The 27,980-nt window shown below is 41.2% G+C and overlaps 1 protein-coding gene and 1 long non-coding RNA gene across 23 annotated transcripts in view; one reads left to right on the top strand and one right to left on the bottom strand.

Moving 5' to 3' along the window:
• Window positions 1-27,980, top strand: part of TPK1 (thiamin pyrophosphokinase 1) — a 347,987-nt gene that overhangs the window by 132,998 nt on the left and 187,009 nt on the right. For 20 of the 21 annotated variants that reach the window (XM_015275901.4, XM_015275898.4, XM_015275897.4 and 17 more), the window contains one exon: window positions 842-911. The exons of the other annotated variant lie outside the window; for it this stretch is intronic. In XM_015275901.4, the coding sequence (XP_015131387.2) occupies window positions 842-911 (70 nt within the window). The remainder of the gene's footprint in view (window positions 1-841; window positions 912-27,980) is intronic. 21 annotated transcript variants of the gene reach the window in all.
• The window catches only part of LOC107051642, a 33,271-nt gene continuing 6,040 nt past the window's right edge, over window positions 750-27,980 (bottom strand). The window contains exons 4-6 of one of the 2 annotated variants that reach the window (XR_006937225.1): window positions 22,181-22,243; window positions 15,862-21,420; window positions 750-13,952 (exon numbers count right to left, since the gene is read on the bottom strand). This is a non-coding gene — a long non-coding RNA (uncharacterized LOC107051642). Of the gene's footprint in view, window positions 21,421-22,180; window positions 22,244-27,980 lie in introns of both variants that reach the window. The other variant, XR_001463320.4, reaches the window with a different exon arrangement.

Here is a 27,980-nt window from a genome sequence, read left to right as displayed (position 1 = left end):
ACTGCAGGTTTGATGAATTATCCTTAACTGAGGTGCTCATGAATAAAATACACTAATTTATATCTGATTATATAGTAATAGCATTAGAATACTTCTTTTCTAAAATCTTTTTTTCTAAAATTAAGTAAAGGAAGCATAATACAAAGGCCCATATGTGTTTGTTTAAATCAACTGGAATTAGTGGTGCATACTCTTTGCAGTCGCAAGTTGTGTAAGCAGTGAAAATGATTGTGGTTTTATTCCTTTGTACCACGATCCTTCAAGATTTAGTATTCAGTGTTAGCCCCCCAGCTTTATTTCAGATAATATGAAGTCTGTAGAGCAGCCTGGGAACTGTAGTGGAATTACTGCTTTTGGTGCCATCTGGGGGATAGTAAACAGCATTTATAATGCCTTACCTCATTTTTGCTAGCTTTTATGCAAGTCTTTAATAACTTTTTGGCTGAAGGAGGATTGTTACATAAAAGGTGCAAGTTTCAGCTTCCTTAGACAAGTATATGTCCATATGTGGTGGATGCTCCCTTTTCAGATTTTGAATACTTGCCCTCCCATTGGAGGGCAACCATGACGCTAGGTTAGACAGAAAGCAGCTATTTGGAAAGTGACCTAGTTGGGTGAAGATTGGCATTTAGCTGATAAAAGCCATTAAAATGGTTTTTTTAGAGAAAGAAGAGTCAAGTCAAATATAGAAAGTTTTGGACACTGAGATTGGAAAGTTTATTCCCTACTACACAACAGACATTGAGCTTACACAGAAATGTCAGCAACACAGGAAACAGAAGTGGTTAGGATTTTTATTTAAAATTAAAATATACTGATGCTCTCTTTCTTCCAATTCCAGCTGCACTCAGAGCTTGTGCTGATGGAGGTGCTAATCATCTCTACCACATCACAGAAGGAAGTCAGGACAGGTATGTTAATAATAAACATGAACTCATGAAAGTCATATTTTCTAAATAAAAGTAAAATGTTGCGGATGGGATCTGTTCATTCAGTGAAGCAGCTGTCTGCTTTGTACATGGTACTTTAACAAACTGGCCATATGGTAGCAGTGAACATAATCTGAACTCCCTGAAGATGTATATGCACAACTACTGAGAAAAGGCCAAATTAGTGTATTTTACTAGTTTTCATGTTTTTTCATATCCAAAAGTTGGTTGATATTTCCTTTAGTAACTTTTATCGTCTGCTCAGGTCCTCTGAAGATGAAGGTTATTTGCCATGTTTAGTGTAAAGCGTCGAATAGGTGGGAACAAAACTTCAGCTAGAGCTGAATTCAAACTATTGCTTCCTTGAAAACCACTAAGGGCAGAAAACAATGTGTGTAAGGGCAGAAAACAATGGAACGCTCTCATCCATAACTGTCATTTCATTTTGAATGACAGCTGGTGAGGAAGCAGCTGTGAGAATCACGTAGTGGCAAGCAGTTGAATACCTTTTCTGCTTTATCTTTGTCTATCTAATTGCTTTTCCCAGCTATAATTTTTAAAAATACACAAGCAGCCTAGAACACCCTATTTTCTTAAGCCCACTGGTCTTTATTCCTCTGGTTTATAGCTCAGCTTTCAATCTGTTTCATTTTAGGCCTCCATCAGAGCTAAGGCATTGCAGCAACCTCTTGAAAAACTTACTGTGCTCCTAGGAGAGGTTGCCAAGGAACATCTGATGCCTCTCACCAAGGGCTGAAACAAACCGTCCTCTTTATTCCGTATAGAAAATCTGCTTGCATTTGTGAAGTAGGATGAGTAATAAAATAGCCTGTCTTCTTTTTCTTTTAAATTATTTCTTTATTAATGGCAGAACATCATACATGACCAAAGGCAGAAGTTGTATGGGATTGTATATGTTAGGTGAGGAAATAGGTCTGAAGGAGGAATAGTGCTTGTTTCCTCTAGTGGCTTATAAATCCATAAAATCCTGGGTTTCTGCCCCAGAAGTGTTTATGCAGCTGGTTTTATGGTGCAAAATAACTGCATTTCAGTGCAGTTATTTCTCATTTTCTAGTGGAACCATCACAGTGTAATTTTGGGTTGCTAAGCACCTATTGTTACTTGTCTTCAGGATTTTCAGTTGTTGTGAGCAAGGATTCATGGATAAGTAGTTTAATAAATACAGTAAGGCTGACTCTCAGAGTAAATAAGTGAGACAAAACTTAGAAATTCATGAATCTTTTTATTCATACAGCAGAACCTGGCACATATTTGCCACTAGATGAACAACAAAATGTATGAGGGAGGACAGGAGAAGCTTGATTTCTTCTTGCCCTTCACAACCAAGTTGAGCTAGAACGAAAGGCTAGTATTCAAGCAGGAGTTAATTTAGAATTTCTTCCTGTGTCATCTGCAAAAAGTTTGACATGTGAGACTGCTAATGCTAGGACTGAAGTCTGTCAAGCATTACTAACTGTTGTATGTATTGCCTATGTCTCTTTTACTAGTTGCTTGCAGAACCATGTATGCACACCTTAAAACTAGAATACAGACAGAAATCTGATTTGCAGCAAGTAGTTTTCTGATAATGGTGATTCTTTTCAGAAACACAAAGAGAGTGATGAGGCAATGTTGGAGCTTTCACTTTAACTTCTCTTGTAACCCATTCATCTCTTCTGCAAACTTTTATATTCTTATTGAATATAATTCAGGGAAAAATTGATTATTATACCTTAATTGAATAGTTCTTTCAGTCTTGCATACTTGGCCCTTGGAGTATTCTTTTTATCTTCTTTCTTTTCGTGTTAATTGCTTGGGGTAGTGGATATATTTTACCTTCAGAGTGATTCTTATGAAATAAAAATCCTGCGATGAAATAGAGGAGAAAAATAAAGACTTGCGTAATTTTAATTTCTGTCCTCAAAGCAATCATTCTGCTGGAAAGAATATTCATTTACTTCTCTGAAGTATTTTCCTTTAAATTCTCTGTCCAGTGTTACTAAAGGACTGTGTGCACAGACTCTACTGACATGTTAATCTTTTTTTTTTTTTAATGCTGCCTTTTTTTAATGTTCAGCCTTTCTTTATTGGTCACCTTTTCTTATTACTCTTCTTATCCTCTCTTCAGTTCGTCCATATGTATCTTAAAGTGCTGTGGCTGAAGCTGGACAAAAAGTTCTGCAGGAAAGCTTTCCTGTGCTGAAAAGTTCTTAAACTTTCTTCTTGTGTCAAGTCACTTTGTGTTTTTGAAAGAAAAGCAGAAGGAGTGGATTTAAAGACCATCAATTTCTTGTTTATGTGCTACAATATGCTGGCAAAAAAAAAAAAATGGTAGGTTAGTTTCTGCACCCTCCATCGGTGCCTTGACTCGGTTCTGTGCTTAGAGTGGTTCACCTATTCCCACCAAGTGAAGGGAGCTCTCACCTCTGCTCCACAGCACTGCATAAGTTACATTAGCAATGTGTTTTTCAAACTGTGTAGAGAATGAGATGAAATTATATATTTTGCATCTTCACTTGTTGCTGTTTTTCTGGTGGGTTTTGGTAGGGTGCTTTTTTTTGTGTGTATGTTTGTGTGTGTGAGGGTTTTTTTGTTTTGGTTTGTTTTTTTGATTGGTTGTTGTTTATTTTTTTGTTGTTATTGTTGCTGTTGTTTTTTTGCTGGTGGTGTTTTTTGTGTTTGTTTTGCCTGGCAATTTATGAAAAAAATAGGTCAACAGATCTGAGTCCCAGTGGTCTGATAGAGAGGAGTATTTACACAAGAGAAAAACTTCATTTTTGTAATTACTGTTGAGGAGCAACCTTGCTTTTTTTTTTTTTTTTTTTTCCCCTAATTCAGTGATGCGTAAAGAACAAATTACCCTCTGGCGTAGGTGTGGCAGGAAATGTATGTAAAAGGATAAGTTTTCCTTAAAGAGGTCTATTCTTTGGAGCTGCCTGTGTCAGGGGCAAGGGAGTGACAAAAAGGTAGGGGCTGACCCCTGTAGTCTGGTGATTTGTTGTTTTTTTTTTTTTTTTCCTCTCTCTCTAACAAACTTTATAACCCAGAGAGGTTATTTTCATCAGACTACCATTTATTCTTTGTTAATATGAGTTTCCAGTTAGCTGCCAAACTATTCTTGATTGCTGAACAATTGCAACTAGGCAAAATTATAGGTGAGTTACTGATCTTTGGGTTGGGTTTTTGTTGTTGTTGTTTTTGTTGTTTGTTTGTTTGTTTGTTTGTTTGTTTTTTGCTCTACCTTGTTCTGTCTGCCTCTTTTGCCTTGCCATGTATTTGTTTGAATTGCTATGAAGCACTGTCATCCACATCCATAGGTAGGTAGTTGCTTATCTGTATCACACTACAGCAAATTCTTTGTCAACACTTCCTGATAAAATCTTAAGGCACTGATTACCCTCTGTGTTGCTGGCTTTAAGGTATGTGAAGTTGAAAATGCATCAAAAACTATTATTGTATTGGCAGCTTTATTTACAATTATTAGCGCTTGTGTCTAAGATACTATTTTCCAGTGATGCCAAATCATGCCAAATCATGGAATTGCTGAGGTTGGAAAAGACCCTCAAGATCATCAAGTCCAACCTCAACCTAACCATACAATGCTAACAACCCTCTGCTAGATCATGTCCCTGAGCACCACATCTACAGGGTTTTTAAACACAATCAGGGATGGTGACTCAACCACCTACCTGGGGAGCATGTTCCAGTGCTTAACAACCCTTTCTGTAACCCTTTCTGTAACCCTTCCTGATACCCAACCTAAACTTCCCCTAGTGCAACTTGAGGCCATTTCTCCTCGTCCTGTCACCAGTGAGAAGAGACCAGCCCCACTCTCGCTGCAGTCACCTGTCAGGTATTTGAAGAGAGCAGTAAGGTCTCCCCTCAGCCTTCTCTTACCCAGACTAAACAGCCCCAGTTCCTTCAGTCGCTCCTCATAGGGCATATTCTCCAAGCCCTTCACCTGTCTTGTTGCCTTTCTTTGGACCTGCTCCAGCACCTCAATGTCCTTTCTGTATTGAGGTGCCCAAAACTGAACACAGTACTTGAGGTGGGGCCTCACCAGTGCCAAGTACAGGGGTAGGATTACTTCCCTAGTCCTGCTCATCTCACAGTTTCTGATACAAGCCAGCATGCCATTGGCCTTCTTGGCCACCTGGGCACACTGATGGGTCATATTTAGCTGACTGTCCAACAGTACAACAAGGTCCTTTTCTGACAGGCGTGTTTCCAACCACTCCTCTCCAAGTCTGTAGGGCTGCCTAGGGTTGTTGTGACCAAAATGCAGGACCTGACACCTAGCCCTATTGAAACTCATACAGTTTGCCTTGGCCCATCGATCCAGTCTGTCCATGTCCCTCTGTAGTGTCTTACTGCCATCTGGCAGATCAACACTCCCTCCCAATCCATTGTGTAGTCAGGTTTTGCAATATTAAGTGCTTCAGATGGAAGTGGTGAGCAGTGAGCTCTGTAAGAGGAGGGGATGTCCTATCACAAAAATACTGGCCTTCTAAGATTCTGTTTAGTTGTAGTGTATGAGACTCATTGTGTGACATGTGACGGGTTGCCAGCAATCATGAAGAGTATCACCTCTGCTACACATACAGTTTCTTCCTGTGACCTATGCAAAGTATAAGAGTAGCAGTGAGGCTGAAAAATGATTGTATATTTTGATGTAGCATTTAATATGTGGAAAACATACATGCAGTGAACTTTGGTGATACATGAAAATGCAATTGCTGCTTCATAATTCATCTCTGAACCAGACATGCAGTGAGGCAGCTCCAGGAAGCTCTACACGTGCCTTTGAACACCAAGAATAAACTTTGTATTTCCAGTTGATATAGCTGCTAATCTTCAAGCACAGTCCTCAGAAAATCTTTTTAGCGGCAACTTCCATTCAGAGATACAGATCTCTGCATAAAATTTGTTTTTCAGTGACATCTTCCCCCCACCTTCCTCCAACTTAAATAAACAGTTTTGTGAGAATGAATCAAAGGTATTGGCTGTACAAAGTGCTGTCATTTCTTTAATTCAGATTTAATAAAAACTCTTCTAGGTACTACATTTTGTATTGAAAAGCTAGAATGGGAACTACAAGTCTTATTATACAGCTGTTACAGCTTAAATTTAGAGAGTTTTGTACCTGTAAGCAAGTTTAGAGATATCACAAACTCTTCTTCAAACTATGGCTGCTGGTAGTGGATATGGGATGTTTAAAAAAATATATAAGAATAAAATATTATGTTTAAAAACAAACAAAACAAAAAGCCCTACAGATGCTGTCTTGAAGCAAACTGTATAAGCAACATGGCCAGAAAAATGAAGATAAAATCCATTCATGATTAGTCATTAGTGACTAATTTGCTAGGGATTTATTTTGCCTGAAAAGTTTGAAAAGAGAGCAACAGTCTTAACATCTGAAGAACAGAGTTAAGGTGGTGTATTTTACATGAGGAAAAGTAATTTGCTTCTCTGAAAGTTGGAAAGATAAGTCAATTTTGCCTTTGTTTTGATGTCCTCATGTATGTGCTTTTGTGATCAGTAAGGGTTCATAATGGCAGTTCATCACCCATCCTCTCTTCTTTTTGTTGGATTGCTCATCTGGCTACTTCTAGTTTACACTGAATTTGCCTCATCTCAGAAACTACAGTCTTCATTGTCAAGAACATCCAAAATGAAAAGTGCAATAACTGTAAACAAAATGAGATCTTCTGTCTTCTTTTCTGAATAAACTTTTACTCATGGAAACATGGGTCCTGAATGAGATCTTGGAGTGAGAAATTTGTATATACATCAGTGTGTTTTGTATTGGATTAGAAATGGGGTACTTATGGAAGTAACTAGCCATTGATGTAGTTTAGTGTAGGATTGAGAGAAATTATTTTCTTCAACTTTTCAGATTAAACTGGGTATTATTTTTAAGCCATTTCATATTCAGGCAGAATTCAGAGCACTGGTGTAGAAAAGTGGTGGATGAGATTTTAGTTGTACTAGAGTTGTAGTTGTACTGGAGAGGTATGGTGATCTTTTCTTGTCTTTAAAATCTGTTCATTTTGTATTTTGGAAGGGAGGTATAACAGTTGTACATGTGAAATTTTTTCTTCATTTAAGAAACTATGAATCATTTCGAGAGATACATATAGATTCAGTAGTCAATTTAGGTTAAGATTAACTTCCTATAATGGTGGGTATATCTTGAAAGTATTAGGGCAGTAGTATCACTATGCTGCATAAGCATGGTGGTGATGTGTATTAAGCTTTCTGAGTCTCTGAATCAAATGATCAAAGGCTCCCAAAAATGGGAAGGGGAAAAGGGAAAGGGGTAGTGGAGCAGAAGCTGGGCTCAGAGAGGGAAAAAGAACGGAGCAGTGGCAACAATCTAAGGAGTAAAACTTATTTTACTAACTATGATATCAGAATGGAAGGTAACACAATATAATACAATCTAATTGAAAGTAAGGGTAATAAATCGAATAAAAAAAGAGAAAGTTTCCAAAACAGAAAGGCCTACTTGAATGAAGGCTCACAGCTTGGAAGCACACCCACACCTCCACCTGGCAGCCAGAGAGAGACAGAGAGACAGAGAGAGATAGAGAGAGAGCCCGATCCTGTGACTTAGATCCCGTTGATTTCCATGACATATCTTCCTTCTCTGACTGTGAGGTCCTCTGGGATATGTAGTTCTTCTCTTTTGAGAAGCAGGTATCTGGAAGGTTGCCAATCCATGGAACTGGAGTATTAACCCTTTAATTTACCTGGGCTGCGCATGATGTTATGATGTGTAATACCAATAGCAAAATTACAAAACCACAACAAACTTCTATTCTGTTACTCATCAGATACTAAAAAAGAAAAATCTGGAAGTTATGTAGATATATTTCAGATTCAGTTCAGAATTTTAGGAGGTAGTGAAGTACTGTTTGGCAGATCACACCATGAGCACAAGTTTTAGAGGAGACACTAGTGCAAACACCTATAAAAGCTGTTTTACAGTTATGTTTCCTTGAAGGTGTTTCTAATTGTAACTAATTGTAGTTACTGCTATGTTCTGTAAACTATAGCAGAAACTGGGGTTGGGCTTTTTCACCTTTTTCTCAACCTCAAAATCAAACAAGAGATTATCATCTGATAAAAAAAAAAAAAGATCAATGAAGCCTTATAAATATTGTCAGAATTTGATTAAGACAAAAATATTTTTATGTTAAATTTCTGATACTATTCAAGATGCAAATTGTACACTGAAGTAGTATTTTTAAGTAATGGTGAGGGGAGGTTTCAGCGTTGCCCATTGTTGTGGCTCCCTGAAGTTAGATCTTGATTAGAAAGAGCTCTTAATCTCATCATCCTCTTGCAGAAGCTGTGAAGGAGCTGGCTTTACATGCTTAATGTACACATGTGTCACAGACACATGCATGTCATGTTTCTTTCATTTCAAGATTTTGTTTGTTTGTTCCAGGAGATGACTGTAACAGCTTTAGTGAAAGACCGTGTTTTCTTTACAAAAGAAAGAATGAAAAGGCTCAGCTAGGTAGAACCTCTGGACATGAGGATGGATTTCTTCATTTCTTCAAAATGGATTTCTTGAGTTCATGAGTAACAGAGATAGGTGCACCAGGTTTTGTCCAGGGCAAGAGTAAGAATATTGTGTAATGCTTAAAAAAGAGAACTGGGAATAGAACTTTCAGAAAACTAGGAGCAAAACAGTGAGTTACTAAATGATCTCAGGTTCTCAGGCAGTCTTAAAATGAGGACATTAACCACTGAAGAAGAGCTAAAAAGCTCTCCTTGTTCACATGGTCTCATCAGAGTTTCTGACATTCTGTGTTGCATGGTCAGTCTATAAAGAGAAATCAGTAATAAATAAGGAAGTTAATAAGGAATAGTATGATCAAGGTGGAGATGAACTTTACCCACAATAGCATTTCAGGTATCTGCACATTTTGGCACGAATCCACAGATGTTCCATGTTTTGATACCTCAAGACATTCAAATAAGACATTGGGATCATGTTGTTTTAACCACATCAACAGACCTAAGCATGAGACTCTGCTTTTTATGAGTGATCCTAATTATTAAGGAAAAAAGGACCAGAACAGAAGTCTGAAGAGGTGGAGTGACCAGCAAACACAACATGGACTGAGTTTGACTTGGAAATCTGGCTATCAGTGAGGTGATCTGCCCACAGAACTGTGCTGTTTAACAGTAAGGGTACATAAGCCAAGTTGTGATTGCCAAACAGTAAAATAAAGAGTCGTGGTTTGTCCAGAACTGTAATTCTGGAAAAAAACAGGTGGGAGGAAAGCAACTGAGGAGAGGAGAATATGGAGACTCAGTTATCCCAGGTCTCTCAATCAGGTTTGTATCGCTTCGGTTTCCTTAAATAGTACTCTAATGTACTATAAGTAGAGCAGTGTAATTGCCATCTGGGTGATTTTGGAGTTTATGGTATGATAAAAATCATTTATGGCCACACTGATGCTAGAAGTTAGAATTTTATAGTGATAAAATATCATGCATTGAGTCATCACTGAAAAAAAACAGCTCAGAAAAGAGTCCTGAGCTGACCTAGGAGCAATCTGCACTTTACTGTGTGCAGTCTGTGGTGCCTAAGGTGCAATTCTCAGGATCCAGGGAATGCTGGCTCTGAGTATAGCGCTAGGGTGAAATGTATGCCTGTGTGCCTGTATTTGGATATCCGAATTTCCATAAAAATAAAGTATTATGCAGGCAAGGCTTTTATGGAGTAATACTTTTTACACATGTTTTGGGGTAGTGGAGGGGTTTTCCTTTGTTTGAAACAAAGCAAAGCTGGGAAGATCATATAAACCTGAAGCTATGCTGGATCATTGCAACAATAGTGCCATTTAAAAAATGAACTTATATTGAACATAACAAGAGTGACCTTAGATTTGAAATAAATTTTTTTAAGACTGAGAAAAACACCAAATGAGTCAGTCTCAGAGCACAGAAATACAGATGTTATCAATGCCTTAACATAAATGTTAATAAGTGACATTGAAGTCGATTGATCTATACTGCTGCCCTTCAGAGATGTATGGAAAGATTACCAGTGTTACAGTGCCTGTTAACAGTCTAGAAGTTGGAGAGAGAGGGTACAGTCCCTTAAGATGTCTTCAAATTACAGAATATTACTTAAAGGGGCCACACACAAATTGTGTTGGAGCATAAACATATTCTGGCTCTTTATTTCTTGGGTTGTTTTTTTTTTTTTCCAATTCTCTTTCTCCATTAGACTCTGCTTCCATTTTATAAATATGTGAAAGTTTTTAATATTAACAATTTGCATTCAAGTGAGCATCTTTATTTTGATAACAGGTGATTGTATACTTCAAATCCGCTTAAATTCAGTGTTAGTGAAGCCAGTAGCTTTCAAAAGAGGAACTTAATGCATTCTAGAATGTAATGAGAAGCTTTAAAATATAAATCTTTTTATGTTTTAACTATTTTCCTAGTTCCTCTGTTTTTAAATGTAATTGTATTCCAAGTGTAATTCCTTTTTAAAAATTGACTCTTCTAGGTTTTCATTTTAAAGCATTGAAAGTCACAGTTGTTTTCACACAGAGTGCTGTGAAGAACAAGGAGCTATGCACACATACTATGATTAAGACTATTTAATACCACTGACAAATGAGAATCAGAGGCTTACACTTCAGTGATTGGATGTAATGTTTCCTACTTTGCCAAGTGCACATCATCCTGGTTAGAAATTGAATTGGATAAACCACTGAGCAAAAAATACAGGAACAGTTACAAAACCATGTGAAGCAGTGAGCACCAATTAATCAGTTTGATTGGGTATGATGCAGTACAGCACCCATCTAGTCTTAGTGTGATCAGACTCATATTGATTGAACTATATTTTGGTGAATGTTTTCCAAATGCTTCTTGAATTCAGTCAGGAGACTTTTCCTAATACCTATATGTTCCCTGTATGTTGTAAGAGGGTCATCAAAAGAGGGCTTATGGGAAAGGAGCAAAGGCACGTAGGTAGACATCCCCTATCAGTTGACCCCTGTGTACCTCAAGCAGCATGAAAATGTTCAGAGGAAATTTTGTGGTCCAGATCTCCTCCCACACTGCCTGAGAGCAGTGGTGATTTTTGCCTGATGGAGGTGGATCGACTTCCATTGGCTCTTCCAGCTCTGTATCCACCTCTTTGGGCTCTTTATCATTCTCAAGTGGGTCCACCTCCACCGGTTCAATGATATGGAGCCTCACTGTCAGCCACCATTTCTTTGCAGGAGAGCAGTCTGTCCTGCCCCCTTTCACGTTTCACAGCTAGGCTAACTCCCAAGGAAAGCACTTGCCACTGCCATCACTTGCTCAACATCTGGAGTTCTGGTTGCAGGGTCTCTGTATTTATAGGGTCCAGAGCAGATGGCTGTGAGGTGGCAGGTGAAATCAGGAGGCCACAGACATGTTGTTCTAACAGTGTCCTGTGGTGACCAAAATATGGCACTGTGTGGAGTTGGGACCTATGGCCTGTGAGTTGCTGAAGTTTTGAAGGAAGGGTGTGGTGTGGTTGTTGAGGGTCCCTTTCCTAGGGGCAGCTGTCTTCCACAGGTAGGCATAGAGACCTGCAGGGGCTCCAACCCTTCTTCATCCACTATCTCCCCCTTAGCTGTCAGTAAGTTAATCTACCACAGTATGATGCTGCTACTGTCCCTGATACCTTGCTGTAGCTGAGAGGGATCCAAGCATACCAACACTCTTGCAAGAAGACAAGGGAAGCACAGTCATTGAATCCCAGAGTATCCTGATCTGGAAGGGACTCACAAGGATTGAGTCTAACACATGCCTCCTGTCAGGACTGCACACAACTCAAACTGTATTCTGGAGGATGTTGTCCAACCCTTCTTGAACTCTGGCAGGGACTTTTTCTTAATGCTGAACCTGACCATCCCCTGACAGAGCTCTATGACATTCTCTCAAGTCATGTCACTGGCATCAGAGGGATCAGTGCCAGCCCCTCTGCTCTCCCCTCAAGAGGAAGCTGTAGGCCACTGTGAGTCCTTTCTTCCCTTGAAGGAGTCAACAGCTCCTCCCTGCTTAGCATTTTCTGCAAATGTAGTTAATATACCTTCAAGTCCTTTATCAAAGTCATTGATGAAATCGTTAAAGGGATAGGGCCCTAAAATAGAGCCCTGAAGAACTCCATCAATGACTCTGGCCGCCAGCTTGGTGTAACCCCATTTACTGTAACCCTTTGAGTCCAAATCATAAGCCAATTGTTCACCCACTGTATTATGTTTTCACTTAATTGTGTTCTAGACACTTTTTCCCAAAGGATATAGTGAGAAACACTATTGAAAGTTTTGCTGAAATCCCAAAAGATTACATGCACTGGCTTCCCTTGGTCAACTGGGTGGGTGACCTTGTCATAAAAGGAGATCAAGGTCATTGAACAGGACTTCACCCTTCTGAACCTGTACTGGTTGTGACCAATGACTGGATTGTTCTTCAGGTGTTTTACAGTAACTCCTAGAATAATTATCTCCATAATTTTGCCAGGCACTGAAGTGAGATTGACAGTCCTGTAATTACCAAATTCTGCTAAAAATTAGGTTGGATTTTTGTGGGGTGGGAACATTTTGAGATGCACTTGGTGAATGAAGGGAAATGGACTCCATGCAATTTCACTGGGGCTTTTAACACTGACTTTGTTACTTTTTTTTTTCTTTGTACCGTTACTTAATTTTCCTTGTTTAATGTCACAAAAGGGGAAAAGGAGTTAAAGCCTGTGCTTGCAAAGTAGGGGCCCAGATCACCTTTTGTATAAATTCAATGTCTTCTATTGACTTAATGGGGAAGTGGATTAAGCTCTAGATGCATGAGCAGTTCTGCTTTACATGACACATCACCTCTCTATGGTGACTTCAGATTTTAAGTCAGCATTGGCAATACTTGGAAACTATTATTGCTTATTGTATTTCGAATTAGTCTGTGATACCCTCACAGTATTCAAAGTATTTAACATAGTCTTTGCAAGGGGTGACGCCAGGAATTAAATGCATGCTATAGCAATAAATTGTTATTGGACTTGTAAGTCTTGAGGCATATCTCACCTACATAGGAACTCAACTCTCAAGCTATCGAACTTTCTCTGTTAAGAAATTTCAACTGGAATAAGTTATTTTCTTTTGAAATTAAGGTAAGTGGCCAGTTCAGTATATCTCTGTTGTGTAGCTAATGGGGATGTTAGGTATTTTGGGTCAGACACAGTATAAATACATGCCATTTTCTCCATGTTTCCTTCAGTGTGCCTTTAGGTCTTTTGCTGTTTGTGTAAAATGTGACTGGCATGTAAGAAATAATAGAAGTAGTAGATACTTAATAAGAACTATTTAAAAAATTTAGAATTTATATATACGTAAATATATATATAAATTATTAAAAAAAACACTGATGTTAAAGAAGGATAATGGTCTAACTGAAAACAGTATTAGGGATTTGCTGTTTGAGTCTAGATTATCCCATTACTGTGGAGAGAGATAATGAGGTGTGGTTAAAGAATGGTAAGAACAGAAGCTAGGAAAAAAAACAAATTTTTAGAGCACCTGATGTACAAAACAGTCACAGTGAATAAAAGGCTGCTTCCTCAGATTTCTTCCATCTTTTTCTTTGATATAAAAGAGAGGCTGGTGTTCAGGAGTACATCAAAACATTTAATATGAGGGCAATAGAGTTTTTCAGTTGGTGTGGGTTTTTGTTAGTGGTGGGTTGTTCTGTTTTGTCTCTTTGTTTTTGGCACAGGACTGGCTTCCAGCAGTTGATGTGTGTAAAAGCCTGGTGCTTCAGAGTGCTTATCATTCAGCTGCAGTCCAACACTGAGAGCTGGGGTTGTTCCCTTGGTGCGGGAGGGAAGCTATTCTGTGAGGCCAGGACACCATCTGATCTTTGCTCTGATGAAGTAGAACTTACTCTCTTTCTTTGGCAGCAGGGCTCAGCATTTAGGAGAGCTAAGCAGATAGATGACAGTCAGCTGGCAGAAGCCTGAGGGGACTGAGGGAAGCAAAACAAGGTACAGGAAAGGGATGGAGAAGGACTGAAACTGTTTTCAATGATAAAGCTGAAAAGGAGAAAAGTCTCTGGAATAAACAAGACAAATAACTCCAGTGGAACAAACACTTTTTGTCATAACAAAGAAAGAAAGGCTCTACAGTAGGAAAGACAAACAGTGTGGTTTGCCTCTGCAAGTTCCAGCAGCTTCTGTGAGAGGACTGATGTTTTATAATTCTATATGCTGCAGTGGGTGTGTAAAATGTTGTTGACTGATCAGATTAGATGTATATGCACTGACATATATTGACTGGTGAGAGAAGGAGAGACTGCCCCAAAAACAACTGAAATAGAGTCAGTAAATAATTGAGTGCTATTTTGTTGTTGTTATTGTTAAAACATCATTTATGAGGTTTGAGAACAAATACTTTTAATTAAGAAACAGTAGTGTGTGTAAGTATCTCTTCTTCCTGATGCTTTTCATTTTAGAAAAAAATGAAAAGCGGGCATGAGGTGATTTTAGGGTGATGAGCATGTCTGTATTGATGGAGGTGTCAGCTCTCAGAGGGAGTTCTCAGGATGATGAGAAAGAACCATTCTGAAGAGTTAATATTGCTGCCTGCTCTGCCCGTGACTGCTCTGAGTGAAGCTGAAAGGTAGCTCTGATCTATTGCTCTGAGCTTTGCAGTAATGCCACAGAAGTGACTACATGTGCTGTGGTTCTCTCTCAGCATGTAAAAATGGTTATTGCTCTCTGGTCACCTTTTAGAGTAAAAGCATTTCAAACTGAACAGCAATTTCTGATGAAGATAGCAGCTGAACTGCTGCATCTGGACTTGAGGAGACACCTATGCTTCTGCTGGCTTAAAGAAAGAGGAATTACATGAGTATAAGTGCCTTGTCTCCTTATTCCTTCTTTCTACCCCAAAGTCAAAGTAGTGGAGAAGAGCATCAAGGACCATGCTTACTGTAACATCTTCTGGGGAAACTCTTGTAATTTCTTTTAACGTTAATCTGGTGTCAATTTATTACTCTAATTTATATGTCCTGGCTCTTGTTTATTAAGTGATCATGAGTGGAAGAAGCAAACCAAAAAGTAGAATTGCTACCCTCGACTTTAGGAGAGCCATTGATCTCTTCTGGGACCTAGTTGAAGCTATCCCATGGGCTAGGGTGTAAGGGGGCCTGTGAGAGTTGGTCAGCATTTAAACAGTGCTTCCAAGCTCAGGATCAGTGTGTTCTTATGAGAAAGAAATCAGGGAAAGGTGGCAGGAGACCTGTGTGGATGAGCAAAGAGCTCATACATAAACTCAAAGGGAAGAGGAATGTCCATGAAATGTGGGAAAAGGGTCTGACCACTTGGGAATAATATAGGAATGTTGTCAGGCCCTGCAGCGATGCAATGAGGAAGGCTAAAGCCTACCTGGAATTGAATCTGGCAAAGGAGATAAAGGATAATAAGAAAGGCTTTTTTAAGTATGTCAACAGTAAAAGGAAGACTAGGGAAAATATGGGTCCCCTACTAAATGAGGGAGTTGTTCTGATAAGTGGGGGTGCCAAGGAAATGGAGATGTTGAACTCCTTCTTTACTTCTGTTTTCACTGCAAAGATTCCCCCTCAGGAATCTTGGACCCCAGAGGTACATGAGAGAATCTGGAGAATGGAAGGCTGGGGAATGGAAGGGGAGGACATGGACAAAGGTAACATCAGTGTATGTAAATCCATGGGCCCCGATGGGATACATTCTTGTGTGCTAATGGAGCTGGCAGAGATGATTGCTGAACCTCTCTCTATCATTTTTGAGAGGTCTTGGAGAATGGTAGAGATAGATATGGTAGATAGCCAGTGTCACTCCAGTCTTCAAAAAGGGTAAGGAGGAGGATCCCAGAAACTATAGGCCAGTCAGCCTCACCTCCGTCCTTGGAAAGGTGATGGAACAGCTTGTTCTGGATGCTGTCTCCAGGCAGTTGGAAGAGAAGAAGGTCATCAGGAGTAGTCAGCATGGGTTCACCAAAGGGAGGTGGTGTTTGACCAACCTGGTATCCTTTTGTGATGTCATCACTGGCTGGGTGGATGCGGGGAGAGTAGTGGATGTAGTCTACTTTGTTTTCAGCAAGGCACTGGATACTGTCTCTCACAACATTTTTATAATGAAACTGAGGAAATATGGGATAGATGAGTGGACGGTGAGATGAGATGAGAACTGGCTGACTGGCTGAGCTCAGAGGCTGGTTATTGGCGGTGCAGAGTCCAGTTGGAGGCCTGTGTTCCCCAGGGGTCGGTGCTGGGTCTGGTCTTGTTCAGCATCTTCATCAGTGACTTTGATGAGGGGATAGTGTCCACTTTTAGCTACTTTGCTGATGATAAGAAGCTGGGAGGAATGGCTGACACACCAGAAGGCTGTGGTGCCATTCAGTGAGATCTGGACAGGCTGGAGAGTTGGGTCGAGAGGAACCAGATGACGTTTAACAAAAGCAGGTGTAGAGTCTTGCACCTTGGGAGGAATAACCACATGCACCAGTACTGGTTGGGGGATGACCTACTGGAGGGGAGGTCTGCAGAGAGGGACTTGGGTGTCCTGGTGAACAAGTTGTCCATGAGCCAGCAGTGTGCCCTGGTGGCCAAGTTGGCCAATGACATCCTAGAGTGCATTAAAAAGAGCATGGCCAGCTAGTCAAGGGAGGTGATCGTCCCCCTTCACTGCCCTGATGAGGCCTCACCTGGAGTATTATGTCCAGTTCTGGGCTCCCCAGTACAAAAAAAGACAGGAACCTCCTGGAAAGAGTCCAGCAGAGGACCACAAAGATGATAAAGGTCCTGGAGCACCTCTCTTATGAGGGAAGGCTGAGCAACCTGGGTGTGTTCAGCCTTGAGAAAAGAAGACTGAGAAGGTATCTGATCAGTGTCTATAAATATCTAAGGTGTGGGAGGTAAAGGGATGAGACCAGATGTTTTTTCAGTGATGCGCAGTGATAGGACAAGGGGAAATGACCACAAAATGAAACATAGGAAGATCCGCACAAACATGCGTAAGAACTTATTCTTGGTAAGGGTGACAGAGCCCTGGAACAGGCCACCCAGAAAGGTTGTGGAGTCTCCTTCTCTGGAGACATTCAAGACCCGCTTGGATGCCTACCTGTGCAACCTGGTCTAAAGAGCCTGCTTTGGCAGGGGAGTTGAAGTAGATGATCTCTAGAGGTCTCTTCCAGCTCCTAGTACAATTGTGTGATTCTGTGATTTTGTGACTGCATGGACAGTTCTCCTATCTCATGTGTTCCCCATAAAAGCCTCTGTATTTCATTAATCCTCAGCATAAAAGCATGTTTTTTCCTGACAGAGTAATTTTCCAACATGCAAGTGTGCGGAAGTGTCCCAAGGTCACAAATTCCTTTCAAAGGTTAATTATGAAAGAAAGGTGTTCTGTTGTAATGAAATAGTAATGACTGAGAGGCCAGGAATATTTGATGTATAATGCAGTTCTGTACAGCAAAGCCAGTATCATCTGCAAATCATCTGTGCATCAACATCTGAAAGCTGCATTTGTAAACTGCTTTGCCCAGCTTGTGAAAGGAAGGAGTAGGGGAACTGCACATACTTAATCCTACTCAGGCTGGATAAAGAAGAAATGGGAATCTCAAAACCTGAGTTTTGTAAAATTCTATAAAATGTGAGAATCTTTCTCAAGTGTTTGACCCTTCCATCTACCAACATCCACCAGGAGAGCAGCTGAACAGGCTGTTTCCTCACTCAGCCCAACGTCTGAAAGAGGAGCACTGGCTCAATGCTGATGCAGCCTGCCCTTCTGGGTGGGCCTGCCTGGGACACCATGACTCCAGGAGGAGTTTGTGCTCACCAACTGCCCCTGTTGCAGGGGCAACAGGGTAAGGAGGTGGGCTTTTGGCAGCCAGGGAGACATAGTGGAGTGGGATGCCCAGAAAGGGCTACAGTGTGATCCTCACCAGGTGTTGCTGAAAGCAGATGGGTCTCACTTGCCCCCTGAGCTCCCATCATTGAGTTTGGGGATGGGAGCATTCCAAGCTGTCTACATTTTTGGCTGTGTGTCATTGCCAGTTCCTGTTTGTTTCCAGCTGGCTGCCTGTAACCAAGTGGTGCAAGCGGTTCTGGTATCAGAACTCACAGTTATCTGATTACCAAGGGTTCAGCTGGTGGTTCTGCTTATAGTGAAATGTAGCTCTTCACTGATCTTCAGAAGATCAGTTTCTCTCTCCTGCAGTTTCTCTCAGAGGACCTCTGAAAAATTCACTTCACTGGGAGTTTTTCTGTCACTCCAGTTAAATATGGGGCTCTTTTCTTGTAGTCAGACAGACTGGATTATTCCTCCCAACTTCTCACAAATCTTTTTGAAAACTTATAAACTCATAAATGAATGGTCTGCTGGTGTTCAAATGTGTGTAAGAAATTGCCTAGTAGTGAATTTTACACTACAGAAATGGGCCATGCTGCTGTCCTGAGCCTTTCTCCTGGTACTAAATGACATCCTCAGCCCAGTTACAGCACAGCCTGGTACCTGGGGGGAGCTTGAACTGCTCCTCAACATCTCAATGTATGCTGACACAGGGCGTGTTGTTCCCAAATACCTTTACAAATCATTTACAAAGCAGGCACAGAACTCAGATGCATCCTACTCCCTTCTGAAGGTGCAAACAGTTGCAGCCAGTCATGAGGAGCAGTGCCCAGTCCATGCTCTGCATGACTTTCCTGAGACAAAAATGCTGTTACCATATATGAAGGGGACAGCTTTTTATGAGAGCTCAGCACTGGATTTGGAGTATTTATGGGCATATCTCTGTCATTAAGATCTAGTTCTGATTTTATGAGAAAAGTTAATTAATGATTTGAAATTTAATAAAAGATTAAATGGAAGTGGTGATGATGGTAATATAACTTCTATAAGTATTTTTTAATAATAATAAATAGTGGAGTTGATATGGGGGTTGTTGTTAACATATTCTTACATAAGTAAGGCACCAACAGCATCAGAGTTTACATAAAAGGTTTTTTCAGCTTCTCTTTTTTGGAGAAAATTGCTTGTACCGACCCCAGTGTAGGGGCTCTTTGGATGTCTGCTATTTATTCAAAAATTGGTATTTTCTCTCTAAGAGTGGTTTTGGCACATGTAGACAAAAAGAAGTACAGGAGGATTGAGACGGAGGAAATTGGGAATAGATTGCATGTGCAAATTTTTATGTGATTGCCTGTAACACAATGGAAAGCACAACAACCAGCAAGATCCTAGACTGCAGTGAGTGAGGATTTGCTCAAACACAACAGCTGTGGGCACAGAAATAAAGACCCCAGATACAGAGGGATCTCCAAAGAGATGCTCTTACTTCCACTGCCAACCCTTAAATGAGGTCTGGGAAGGGATGGATCATGGCTGTGCCACATCTGGACACATTGCATGCAGCTGGGTTCCCCTGGGTTGGCCCTGCCTTCCTACCAGGTGCTCAATCACTGTTTCAGGCCATGACTTGGATTTCCATTATACTCTGCCCTTTCACAGTGTGAAACAATGAATAGGCAGGTTAAAGGTAAGCACATTCCATTATGATGATTCAGTACACTGCAACATTTGTACAATTTTCTGTTGCGATGTAGAATGATAAAACATGAGTTGATTGATTACTGGTTCATGGTTGATGTCCATCTTCCATTGTGGGCCAGTACTCAGTGGTTCTTCTGGAGGCACATAGTTGCTTGGACCAGGGAAGATTCAGCTCGTGTTCCATCAGTCAGATATAGTCCACAGGTGTCACACTGATCTTCAGTGAGCTTCTTGAAGTTCACTGAAGACTGGAGCATCTTGATGCCATATTACTCCTCCTGGTGATCCTGTGGATTTGAAGAGACTCATGGGGAGTAGTATAGTTGTTTCAGAAGTACAAGAAGGGGTAGGTCCCCCATCCACGGCAAGATGCAGTCCATGTTCCTGTCCTGAGTCAACACTTTGGCTTGCACTGGGGTATGTCCCAGCTGTCCGTATCTGTCCCTTTGCCTGATATCTGAGACTACATAACTATTGCAGGTACCAAAGAATGGGATCCTGATTTGCTATGGGACATGATTAAGGTCCCCTTAGTGATGAAAACCATAGCATTGACCATGATGTCTGCAGGCCACGTACCTATTGCTGGAGGGACTACCAATCCCCCAACCTCCAATAATCTCCCAAAAGGTTCAAGTAGGCCACACCACTTTGGTCCTACTTGCAGCTTCCAAGGCCATTCTATTCTATATGTACCTGGTTCTAGGTTCTCAGGGGCAGAGACCAGAAGATTACCATCCTTGGCAATCTGGAGTCTTACCCAAATGTCGGTTCCCGTAATTTTGATCCTAAGTGGGGATGCCTCTGTTGTCTGTAGTATATTCAGGGCACTGAGTCTACTGTATTTAGGCCTTTCATTCAGGTCCCACAGGATTTTGTAGAGTCTCTTTGTCCACTCCTCTAGGGACTGAGAGTCTGCCTTCAGAGCAGCCTTAAGAATATCATTATAGCATTCAATAACACCTGCCCCTGTTGATTGATATGCCAGGTGGAATCACCGCTCCATGTTGTTTTCTTCTACCCAATGTTGTACCATTGCCATCGGTGAAGTGAGTCCCTTGGTGGCTGTCCGTGACTTGAGCCATCCCCATAGGTGGCCATCAGTTTGGTGAATGCCTTGATGGTATGAGTCTGGTTCGCTCTTGGCACTGGATAGGCCTGCATTAGCCCACTTGCGGTATTGATGCAGCTCAGGGCACATCTTGACCCCTCAGACCGAGGGAGGGGTCCAATGTAATCAACCTGCCATCACTGGGGAGGATTGTGTCCTCTAGAAAGATGGGCTGTTGTTTTGGGCAACGATCTCAGTCTCATCTTGGAGCAAGTGTCACAGTCTTGGCATGCCTAGGCAATGTCAGATAGTTGTATGGGCAGCCCCCATGCTTTAGCAGCTGCCCACATTCTCTTTTGTCCTGCATGCTGCAGTTTCTGATGCAACCAGTGGGCGATGTTCTCAGATGGTGAATTCTCAATCCATCAAACTCGGGGCAGTGTGTCAGCTTCATCATTTCCAAGGGACTGTAGGGGCTGATGACCACAAATGTGGTAGACACATACAGTCCTGTGTTTAACCACATTCCATATGTCTAACCACATCTCTCTGCCTCAGATTGGTCGGCAATGGATAGTCCATTCGTGGGTGGCCCACTGTGCAGTTCAAAGAGTGATCCCTCGGTACACAGTCCAACTATCTGTGCAGATTTTCAGGATAGAATCACCGGGTTCCTTGGTTATAACCATCCTCATGACTCGCAGTTCAGTCCATTGGTTTCTTTTACCATCCCCTTCTTCAGAGTAGATTGTTTCAGTGGAGGGATGGTATGCCACTGCACTCCACTTGCTTAGGTTACCCTTGCTGGGCCCATCCATATACCAGGCATCTTCAGGAATGGAATACTTCCCTTCCTGTAAAAGAGGCATTGTCCAGCTTGGGCCACTTCTGTCTTAGGAAGGTGGGTCAGATCTCCCACCCCTGAATTGACAAGGTCATCTCAACTATAACTTCAGCTGTTTGAGTTATTGGCTCTACTGCGTGTAACGTGGAGGTCAATAACTGTTTTTCAATCTTACTGTACCTTCCTTCTGCTCAGTGCCAGACCTGAGACCAGAACCTAACTGGGGTTCAAAAAGAATTCTGGCACTGCCATAGGCCCCAGACAAACCTATCCTGAGTTACATGGACATCTAGTTCAGCTGGAAGGGTAGCATTGAATATATCCAGTGTCTGGGCCTATTTAACAGTAGTTTTGCTTGCTGGAAGGCATCTTGTTCCATTCTCCTCCAGTCCTAATATAAAGGCCTCAGCAGCTGCGGTAAGTGGGGTAAAAAGAACACCAGTATTTCAATACACCCAAAATTCTTGCAGCTGTCTTTGCACTATAGGGACTGAGAATGCCAGAACCTTGCCTGTTATCGCACTGGGTAGTACTTTGGTCATTCCTGACCAAACTACACGAAAGAAGGCAGACAAAGAAGGATGACACCTTCTTAGTGTCTGCAGGACAGCTGGTGCTTTGGTGTGGGAAAGGTGCATTCAGAAATGAGAAGGGCTTCAGGTTCTGCCATGGTGCTTTGGCCAGCATGAATTCTTTTTTTTTTTTTTTTCTCCTAAAGAGCTTCTCCCACACTTAGACTGGTTTCCATGTCTGTGTAGCTCCTGTCTCACCTTTTCAGATCAGCTGTCCTGAGCATTTGGAACCTCTCCTCGATGCAAGCAGGAGCAATCTGACTGCAGAAAAACAAAAGGAAGATGTTATCACCAAGATTAGGGTGTTTTCTTACACTCAATAGCTAGTCTTTGGGAAGATAGACAGCCAGGGAACAGAGAGGCACTACAATAGGCAGCGTTTTTTAGGTTTTGTGACTTGTAGGTTTGTTCACTAAGGAATAGTGGAAAGAAGTGAAAATGTAGGTTCAGAAAGTCACTGTCAACTGGAAATCGTTTTGCAACCAGTAAAATGTATAAAATTAGCTGTTCATTTTTAAGGTCTAAACATTTTTATGGAAGAGATAGCTGATATTTCTTTAGATGAACACATTTGGACAATCTCCCTGTCTTTATTCCTTAAAACAAAAAACAAAACAAAACAAAACAAAACAAAAAAAAGAACAAATAAAACCTTGATACAAAAAAAAAAAAAAATCCAACCAAGCATATTGGACTGTGATCAAAAGGTATATTTGTTTATGCAGGAGAGTCGCAGCTTTATTTTTTTTTCTTAATTGCATCCATATGTCAGGTAACTATAAAAGGTTCTTCTTCTTTATTTCCTTCTGGTTTTATTAGAGCTTTATTGGAGCCACTGAAATTGCAGCTACTCTCACCAAACAGTTGTTTGAAATAGTTGTAATCTTACGTGACAGAGAGAGCTGCTTGTATGTATTCAAGACCGCAAACTTGCTGACCTTGCTAACTGAAACATCTGTTCTGGTCCTTTAACTCTGTAGAGTCAGTGGCACTGTGAGGAGATACAGCAAGATTAAAATCTCAGGTTACTCTATCAGCCGCAGGAGCCTAACCCAGATGTGATGCTTCTGCCCACTAAAGACAAGGTTACTGATGCATTAAACACTTTTACACCAGTTCCTTCAGACTTCTTGAAGCCAACCTTTCATCTTAAAATTAGTACTAAGTAATTCTAGTAATAACTAGAATTCCTGTTATCTTTTCAATATCTTGTTTTCTGAATCACAAGTTTTTAAGAAATGAGCTAGGGCCATACATTGTATAGCTAAATTGTGTAGAAGTGGGGACCATTCCTGTGAGTTAATCTGGTGAAAGTGAGGACAGTTACTAAGCTTCAGTTTAGTAACCCAGCTATCATTCTGTATGTGTATTTATTTTCTTCTCTCTTTCTCTCTAATTAATGCCTTTGTGCTGTACTGGGCAGGAGGTGTTCTGCCATCTGAAGTGCTAATGCTCCAGTGGAACATTGTGGTTCTCTGTCACCACCAGAAAAGCTGCAGCAGACGTCAATAGCAAAATACTTAGGGAAACTTCTGCCTCCCTGTAGCCTACCCAATTTCTGCCCCAGAGAGATGGGAGACTTCAAACAGCTGTCTGCAGTTTTTTTCCATTTTCTCTGCTCCTTGCTATCTGACTGCACATGCTCTAAAAAGATGAAGCAGTATGTTTTGTTCCTCTGCATAACCCAAGTGTTTTCAGAATACTCAGTATGAAGTTTCTTTGTAAAATGTTACATGGTTTGTCAGGGTAAGAGCTCAAAACCTGGGAAAGTTGTATGAATGTATTTAAAGTAGTCAGGCACATCTTCACACATGTACATCTGCACAACTACAGAAAAGAAAAGTCTGGAGTTTGTTCAAGGACTGCTTTACCAGTAAATAAGACTCCAGGAGAGGAGACACTTTCATTAACCATGTAGGGGTCTACTTTACTTATCAGTAGTTACGCTGTCATCATATCTTCTTTCTGGTTTATTCCCTTAAGACTTCATGTCTTCTGAGTAGGAATTTTTAAATAATTTTTTATGTGGCAATTCACTTTTTAGAGCTGATCTTTACCCTTATTGATAAGTATCAGGAGGTCTCTTTTTTGGTCATGAAACAAAAAGTGAATCTATAGAATTACTTGTATATGAAAATCAAAAAGGAAAATGCAAGCCTGAACAGGAGAAGCATAACTGAGACTTCTGATAGCCTGTAGGCTTTTTCTTAAAGGGCAGCATTTGTGCTCAGTAAGGACATAGATCTCTTTTCATTGCACAAGTGAGTTGTTGCATAGAAAGGGCTCTGGAGGATTTCTTCTGAGAATATACCTGTTCAATCTTCCTCCAAGGTTCCTTTGCTGTTCAGGCGCCAATTATTGTCAAACAACAAGTCTGAAAGTTCCTGGAAAGTAATAATCAGATGAGGTGCGGCGAGGGACGAGGCTACTCACCCATCTGGTTTCTAGTAGCCAAGCCATTTAATAACTGCACACAGCCGTTTATAGAAAGCGGTACAAATAACATGCTAAGTATAACAAGGCACAGTTCTCATAACTTGCAGTTGCTTGCAGCTTGTCTCACGGCACCTGGCACAGCGGTCTCTATCACAGCTCTGCATTCCTTTCGCCTACTCCCATCGTTGTTCTGTGTGACAGTGATCCATAGCAGCTGTTTTGCTCGCACTGACCCAGGGGGAGATAAACATGACCTCCCTGGGTCAGCCGTCCATCCACATCAGTGTTAGTAGCTTGTGATTTTTATTATAAATTTGCCATATTTTAGATACCAAACTATCCCTTTGATTCTTCATGTGCTGTCTAAAATGTTAATAATGTACAGTTTGCCTTTCTCTAATGTAGTGGCTTGTTTTCCTCAATTTTTAGGACAAATTCTGCCATCTGTTGCCTTCTTATGAAGAGAAGGAAAACAATTTTGACTGTATAATATCAGCATCTGTCTTCTCAGTCAGAGTCCTCATCTCATCTTCTCTCGTGTCCCAGAGAACTGGATTTGGTACTTCTGGATGCATTATTGTGCTTCCTCAGCTTTCAAAACTGGGCTGTTGAGCACCTCATGGTGAAACATTGTTGCTTTTTATTCCGCTGAACTAATCTGCTGATTCTGAGACATGCAGCCCTGTGTCAGAATGTAAGCTCTGTGTAAGTTCTACACCCTACCCTCTTCTTTTTATTCTTTTGCCAAAGATCCAACAGGTAACAGCAAGACGTGGTGCTTGAGCCTGAGAGATGTTAAGTTTCTCCTAAGAGCTGCTAAATACTTTCAGCTTTAATTGACTCTGAGATGGCGGTGACAGTGTTGTGTTCATGTACATTTTATTTCAAGCAATGCATGAGTCTGTAAGTGATGAAAAGGAAGCCAGAGGTACTCAACAGTAGTCTCTAGGAATACCTTGTCCTGTGTACAGTTGCTTTTCCAAAGTACCTTTATGTACTTGAACACCATGATAAACAAGTGAGCATTTCTTAAATCATAGAACCATAGAACCATTTGAGTTGGAATGGACCCTTAAAGATCATCTAGTCTAATTCTCCTACAAGGAACAGAGTTATCTGCAGTTAGATCTCATTGCTCATGAGAGCATATTATGAGAGAGCACACTGCTAGCTCATGAGCAGCTTGCTATCCATCAGTACTCCCAAGTCTTTTTTGGCAGGGTTGTGCTCTGTCCTTACATGGAATCTCAGAATCATTGAATCCTTAGTGTTGTAAAGGACCTTTAAAGATCATCTAGTCTAACTTCCCTGCAGCAAACAGGGACATTCATAGCTAGATAGGTTACTCAGAGCCTGATCCAGCCTGATCTTGAATGTCTCCAGGGGGCTCCACCACATCTCTAGGCCAAATGTTACAGTGCCTTACCACCCTTACTGTAAAATACTTTTTCCTTATAATGAACCTAAATCTCCCCTCTTCTAGTTTGAAATGATTTCCCCTTTTTCTATCACTAACAATGCTCCTAAAGAGTCTATCCCTTTCTTTCTTGTAGCTCCCCTTTAGATATCAAAAGGCCACTCTCAGGTCTCTCCAGAGCCTTCTCAAGCTGAATAGCCCCAGCTTTTTCAGACTGTCCTCGTAGGGGAGGTGTTCCATCCTATAGATCATTTTTGAGGCTCTCCTCTAGACATGCTCCAATAGGTCTGTGTCTCTCCTGTACTGAGGACTCCATATCAGGACACAGTACTCCAGATGAGGCCTTACCATTTCAGAGTAGAAGGGCAGGATCACCTCCCTCAGTGTGCTCGCCATGATTTTTTTGATGCAGCCTAGGACAGAGTTGGCTGTCCGGGCTGTGAGGGCACATTGCTAGTTTATGTCCAGCTTGCCATCCACCAGTACCCCAGTATATCCTCCAGCTTGTACTGATAGTGGGGGTTGCCACGACCAAGTTGCAAGATCTTGCACCTGAATTTGTTGAACCTTGTGAGGTTCACCTGGGCCCACTGCTCAAGCCTGTCTAGTTCTTTCTGGATGGCATCCCATCCCTTTGGCATATTGACTATACCACACGTCAGTTGACACAGCACCAGAGCAATCTTGCAGCATCCCTTCAGTTTATCCAGTACTGATTGTGGGTAGAGAACAGTCAAATATTGACAATTAAGAGGAATAAGACAACAACTATAGCTGTCGTGAAGACTCTTGCCACCAAGGAAAAGGTCTCAAAGCAGGGCTTTAATTGCATCTTTCTTGTTAATGATAATGGGAGCTCATCAGCTCTCCCCTGCAGAAAATGTGCCCCTGATGTGTTTTGGCATAGCAGTTAGAGCAGAAAGGAGTATGTTCTGCAATTTATTTGAGAAACTTCTTTATTATTTGCAAGGTGACACTAGTAAGCATAAAGGTATTAATCCCCTCATATCTTTACAAAGTTTAATCTTTTTCTTTAAATCATAGCACTGGCAAATAAAATAATACTCTTTTGCTCTTTAACACTAGGCTTTTAAATATTTTATTCTTCTCTGCCTCCTGTATTGGGTAAGGACACAGAAACAAACCAAAGGATCATATCTTTAAATACCTGGCTTTGTGGCTGAAATTTGTGGGTTTTTTTGACAACCAATTAGCCTATATGGTACCAGGTTTGTGGGCACCGGATGGAATTTGCCTTTCTCAAAGGGGGAGAAGGGTCCTTGGGGAAAAGCTAGTGAAGCTCATTGGGAGGGCTTTAAACTAGGGGTGAAGGGGAGCAGGGGTGATAGTGAGCCTTCCCATGAGGTGTGAGATGGTATAACTATATTAGAGGGACAGGGTGCTGGCCTTGAGAGGGGCTGGCAACACTACAGCACATAAAAAAGTCTATGATGATAAAGCAGTGACTGCTGAAGCAATAGGAAAAGGCAATGCAGAAAATCAAGGGAAATAGTTAAAAGGAATTAAGGAGTTATCCATTAAGGAAGTGACAAGTGTCACTTGCTCAGTGGAAGTGCCTCTACACCAATGCACACAGCTTTAGAAACAGACAGGAGGAGCTGGAAGCTACTGTGCTGCTTTAAAAACCACAATATAGTTGTCGTCACCAAAAGCTGGTAAGAGTGTGGCTATTAACAGCTACAAGCTGTTCAGAAGGAACGGGAGAGGAAGAAGGGGTGAGGGTGTTGCTACCTACTTCAATAAAGGAATAGAATGTGAAGAGCTGTCCCAAAAGAACAGTCATGAGCAAGTCAGAAGCCCTTGGGTGACAGTTAGAGACCAAGGCAGCAAAGGGAGCCTTGTGATCAGTGTCTACTACAGGACACCCAATCAAGCAGTGCCTGTTGGTGAGGCCTTCTGTATCTAGCTACTGGAGGCATTGTGATCACCAGCACTCATCCTGCTTTCAACCACCTAGACATCTGCTGGAAAAGTAGCACAGTGAGCTGTAGGTAATCCAGGAGGCTCCTGGAATGCATTGAGGTTAACTTCCTGAGTCACTTAATTGATGGCCCCAGTGAGGGGGATGCAGTGCAGGACCTGTTGCTCACCAGTGCAAATGAACTGATTGGTGACATCAGGATT

This window comes from Gallus gallus, chromosome 2 (assembly GCF_016699485.2).
Source record: "Gallus gallus isolate bGalGal1 chromosome 2, bGalGal1.mat.broiler.GRCg7b, whole genome shotgun sequence".
Classification (NCBI taxonomy): domain Eukaryota; kingdom Metazoa; phylum Chordata; class Aves; order Galliformes; family Phasianidae; genus Gallus; species Gallus gallus.
The sequence above is the reverse complement of the archived record's forward strand: the minus strand, read 5'-3'. Positions and strand labels throughout refer to the sequence as shown.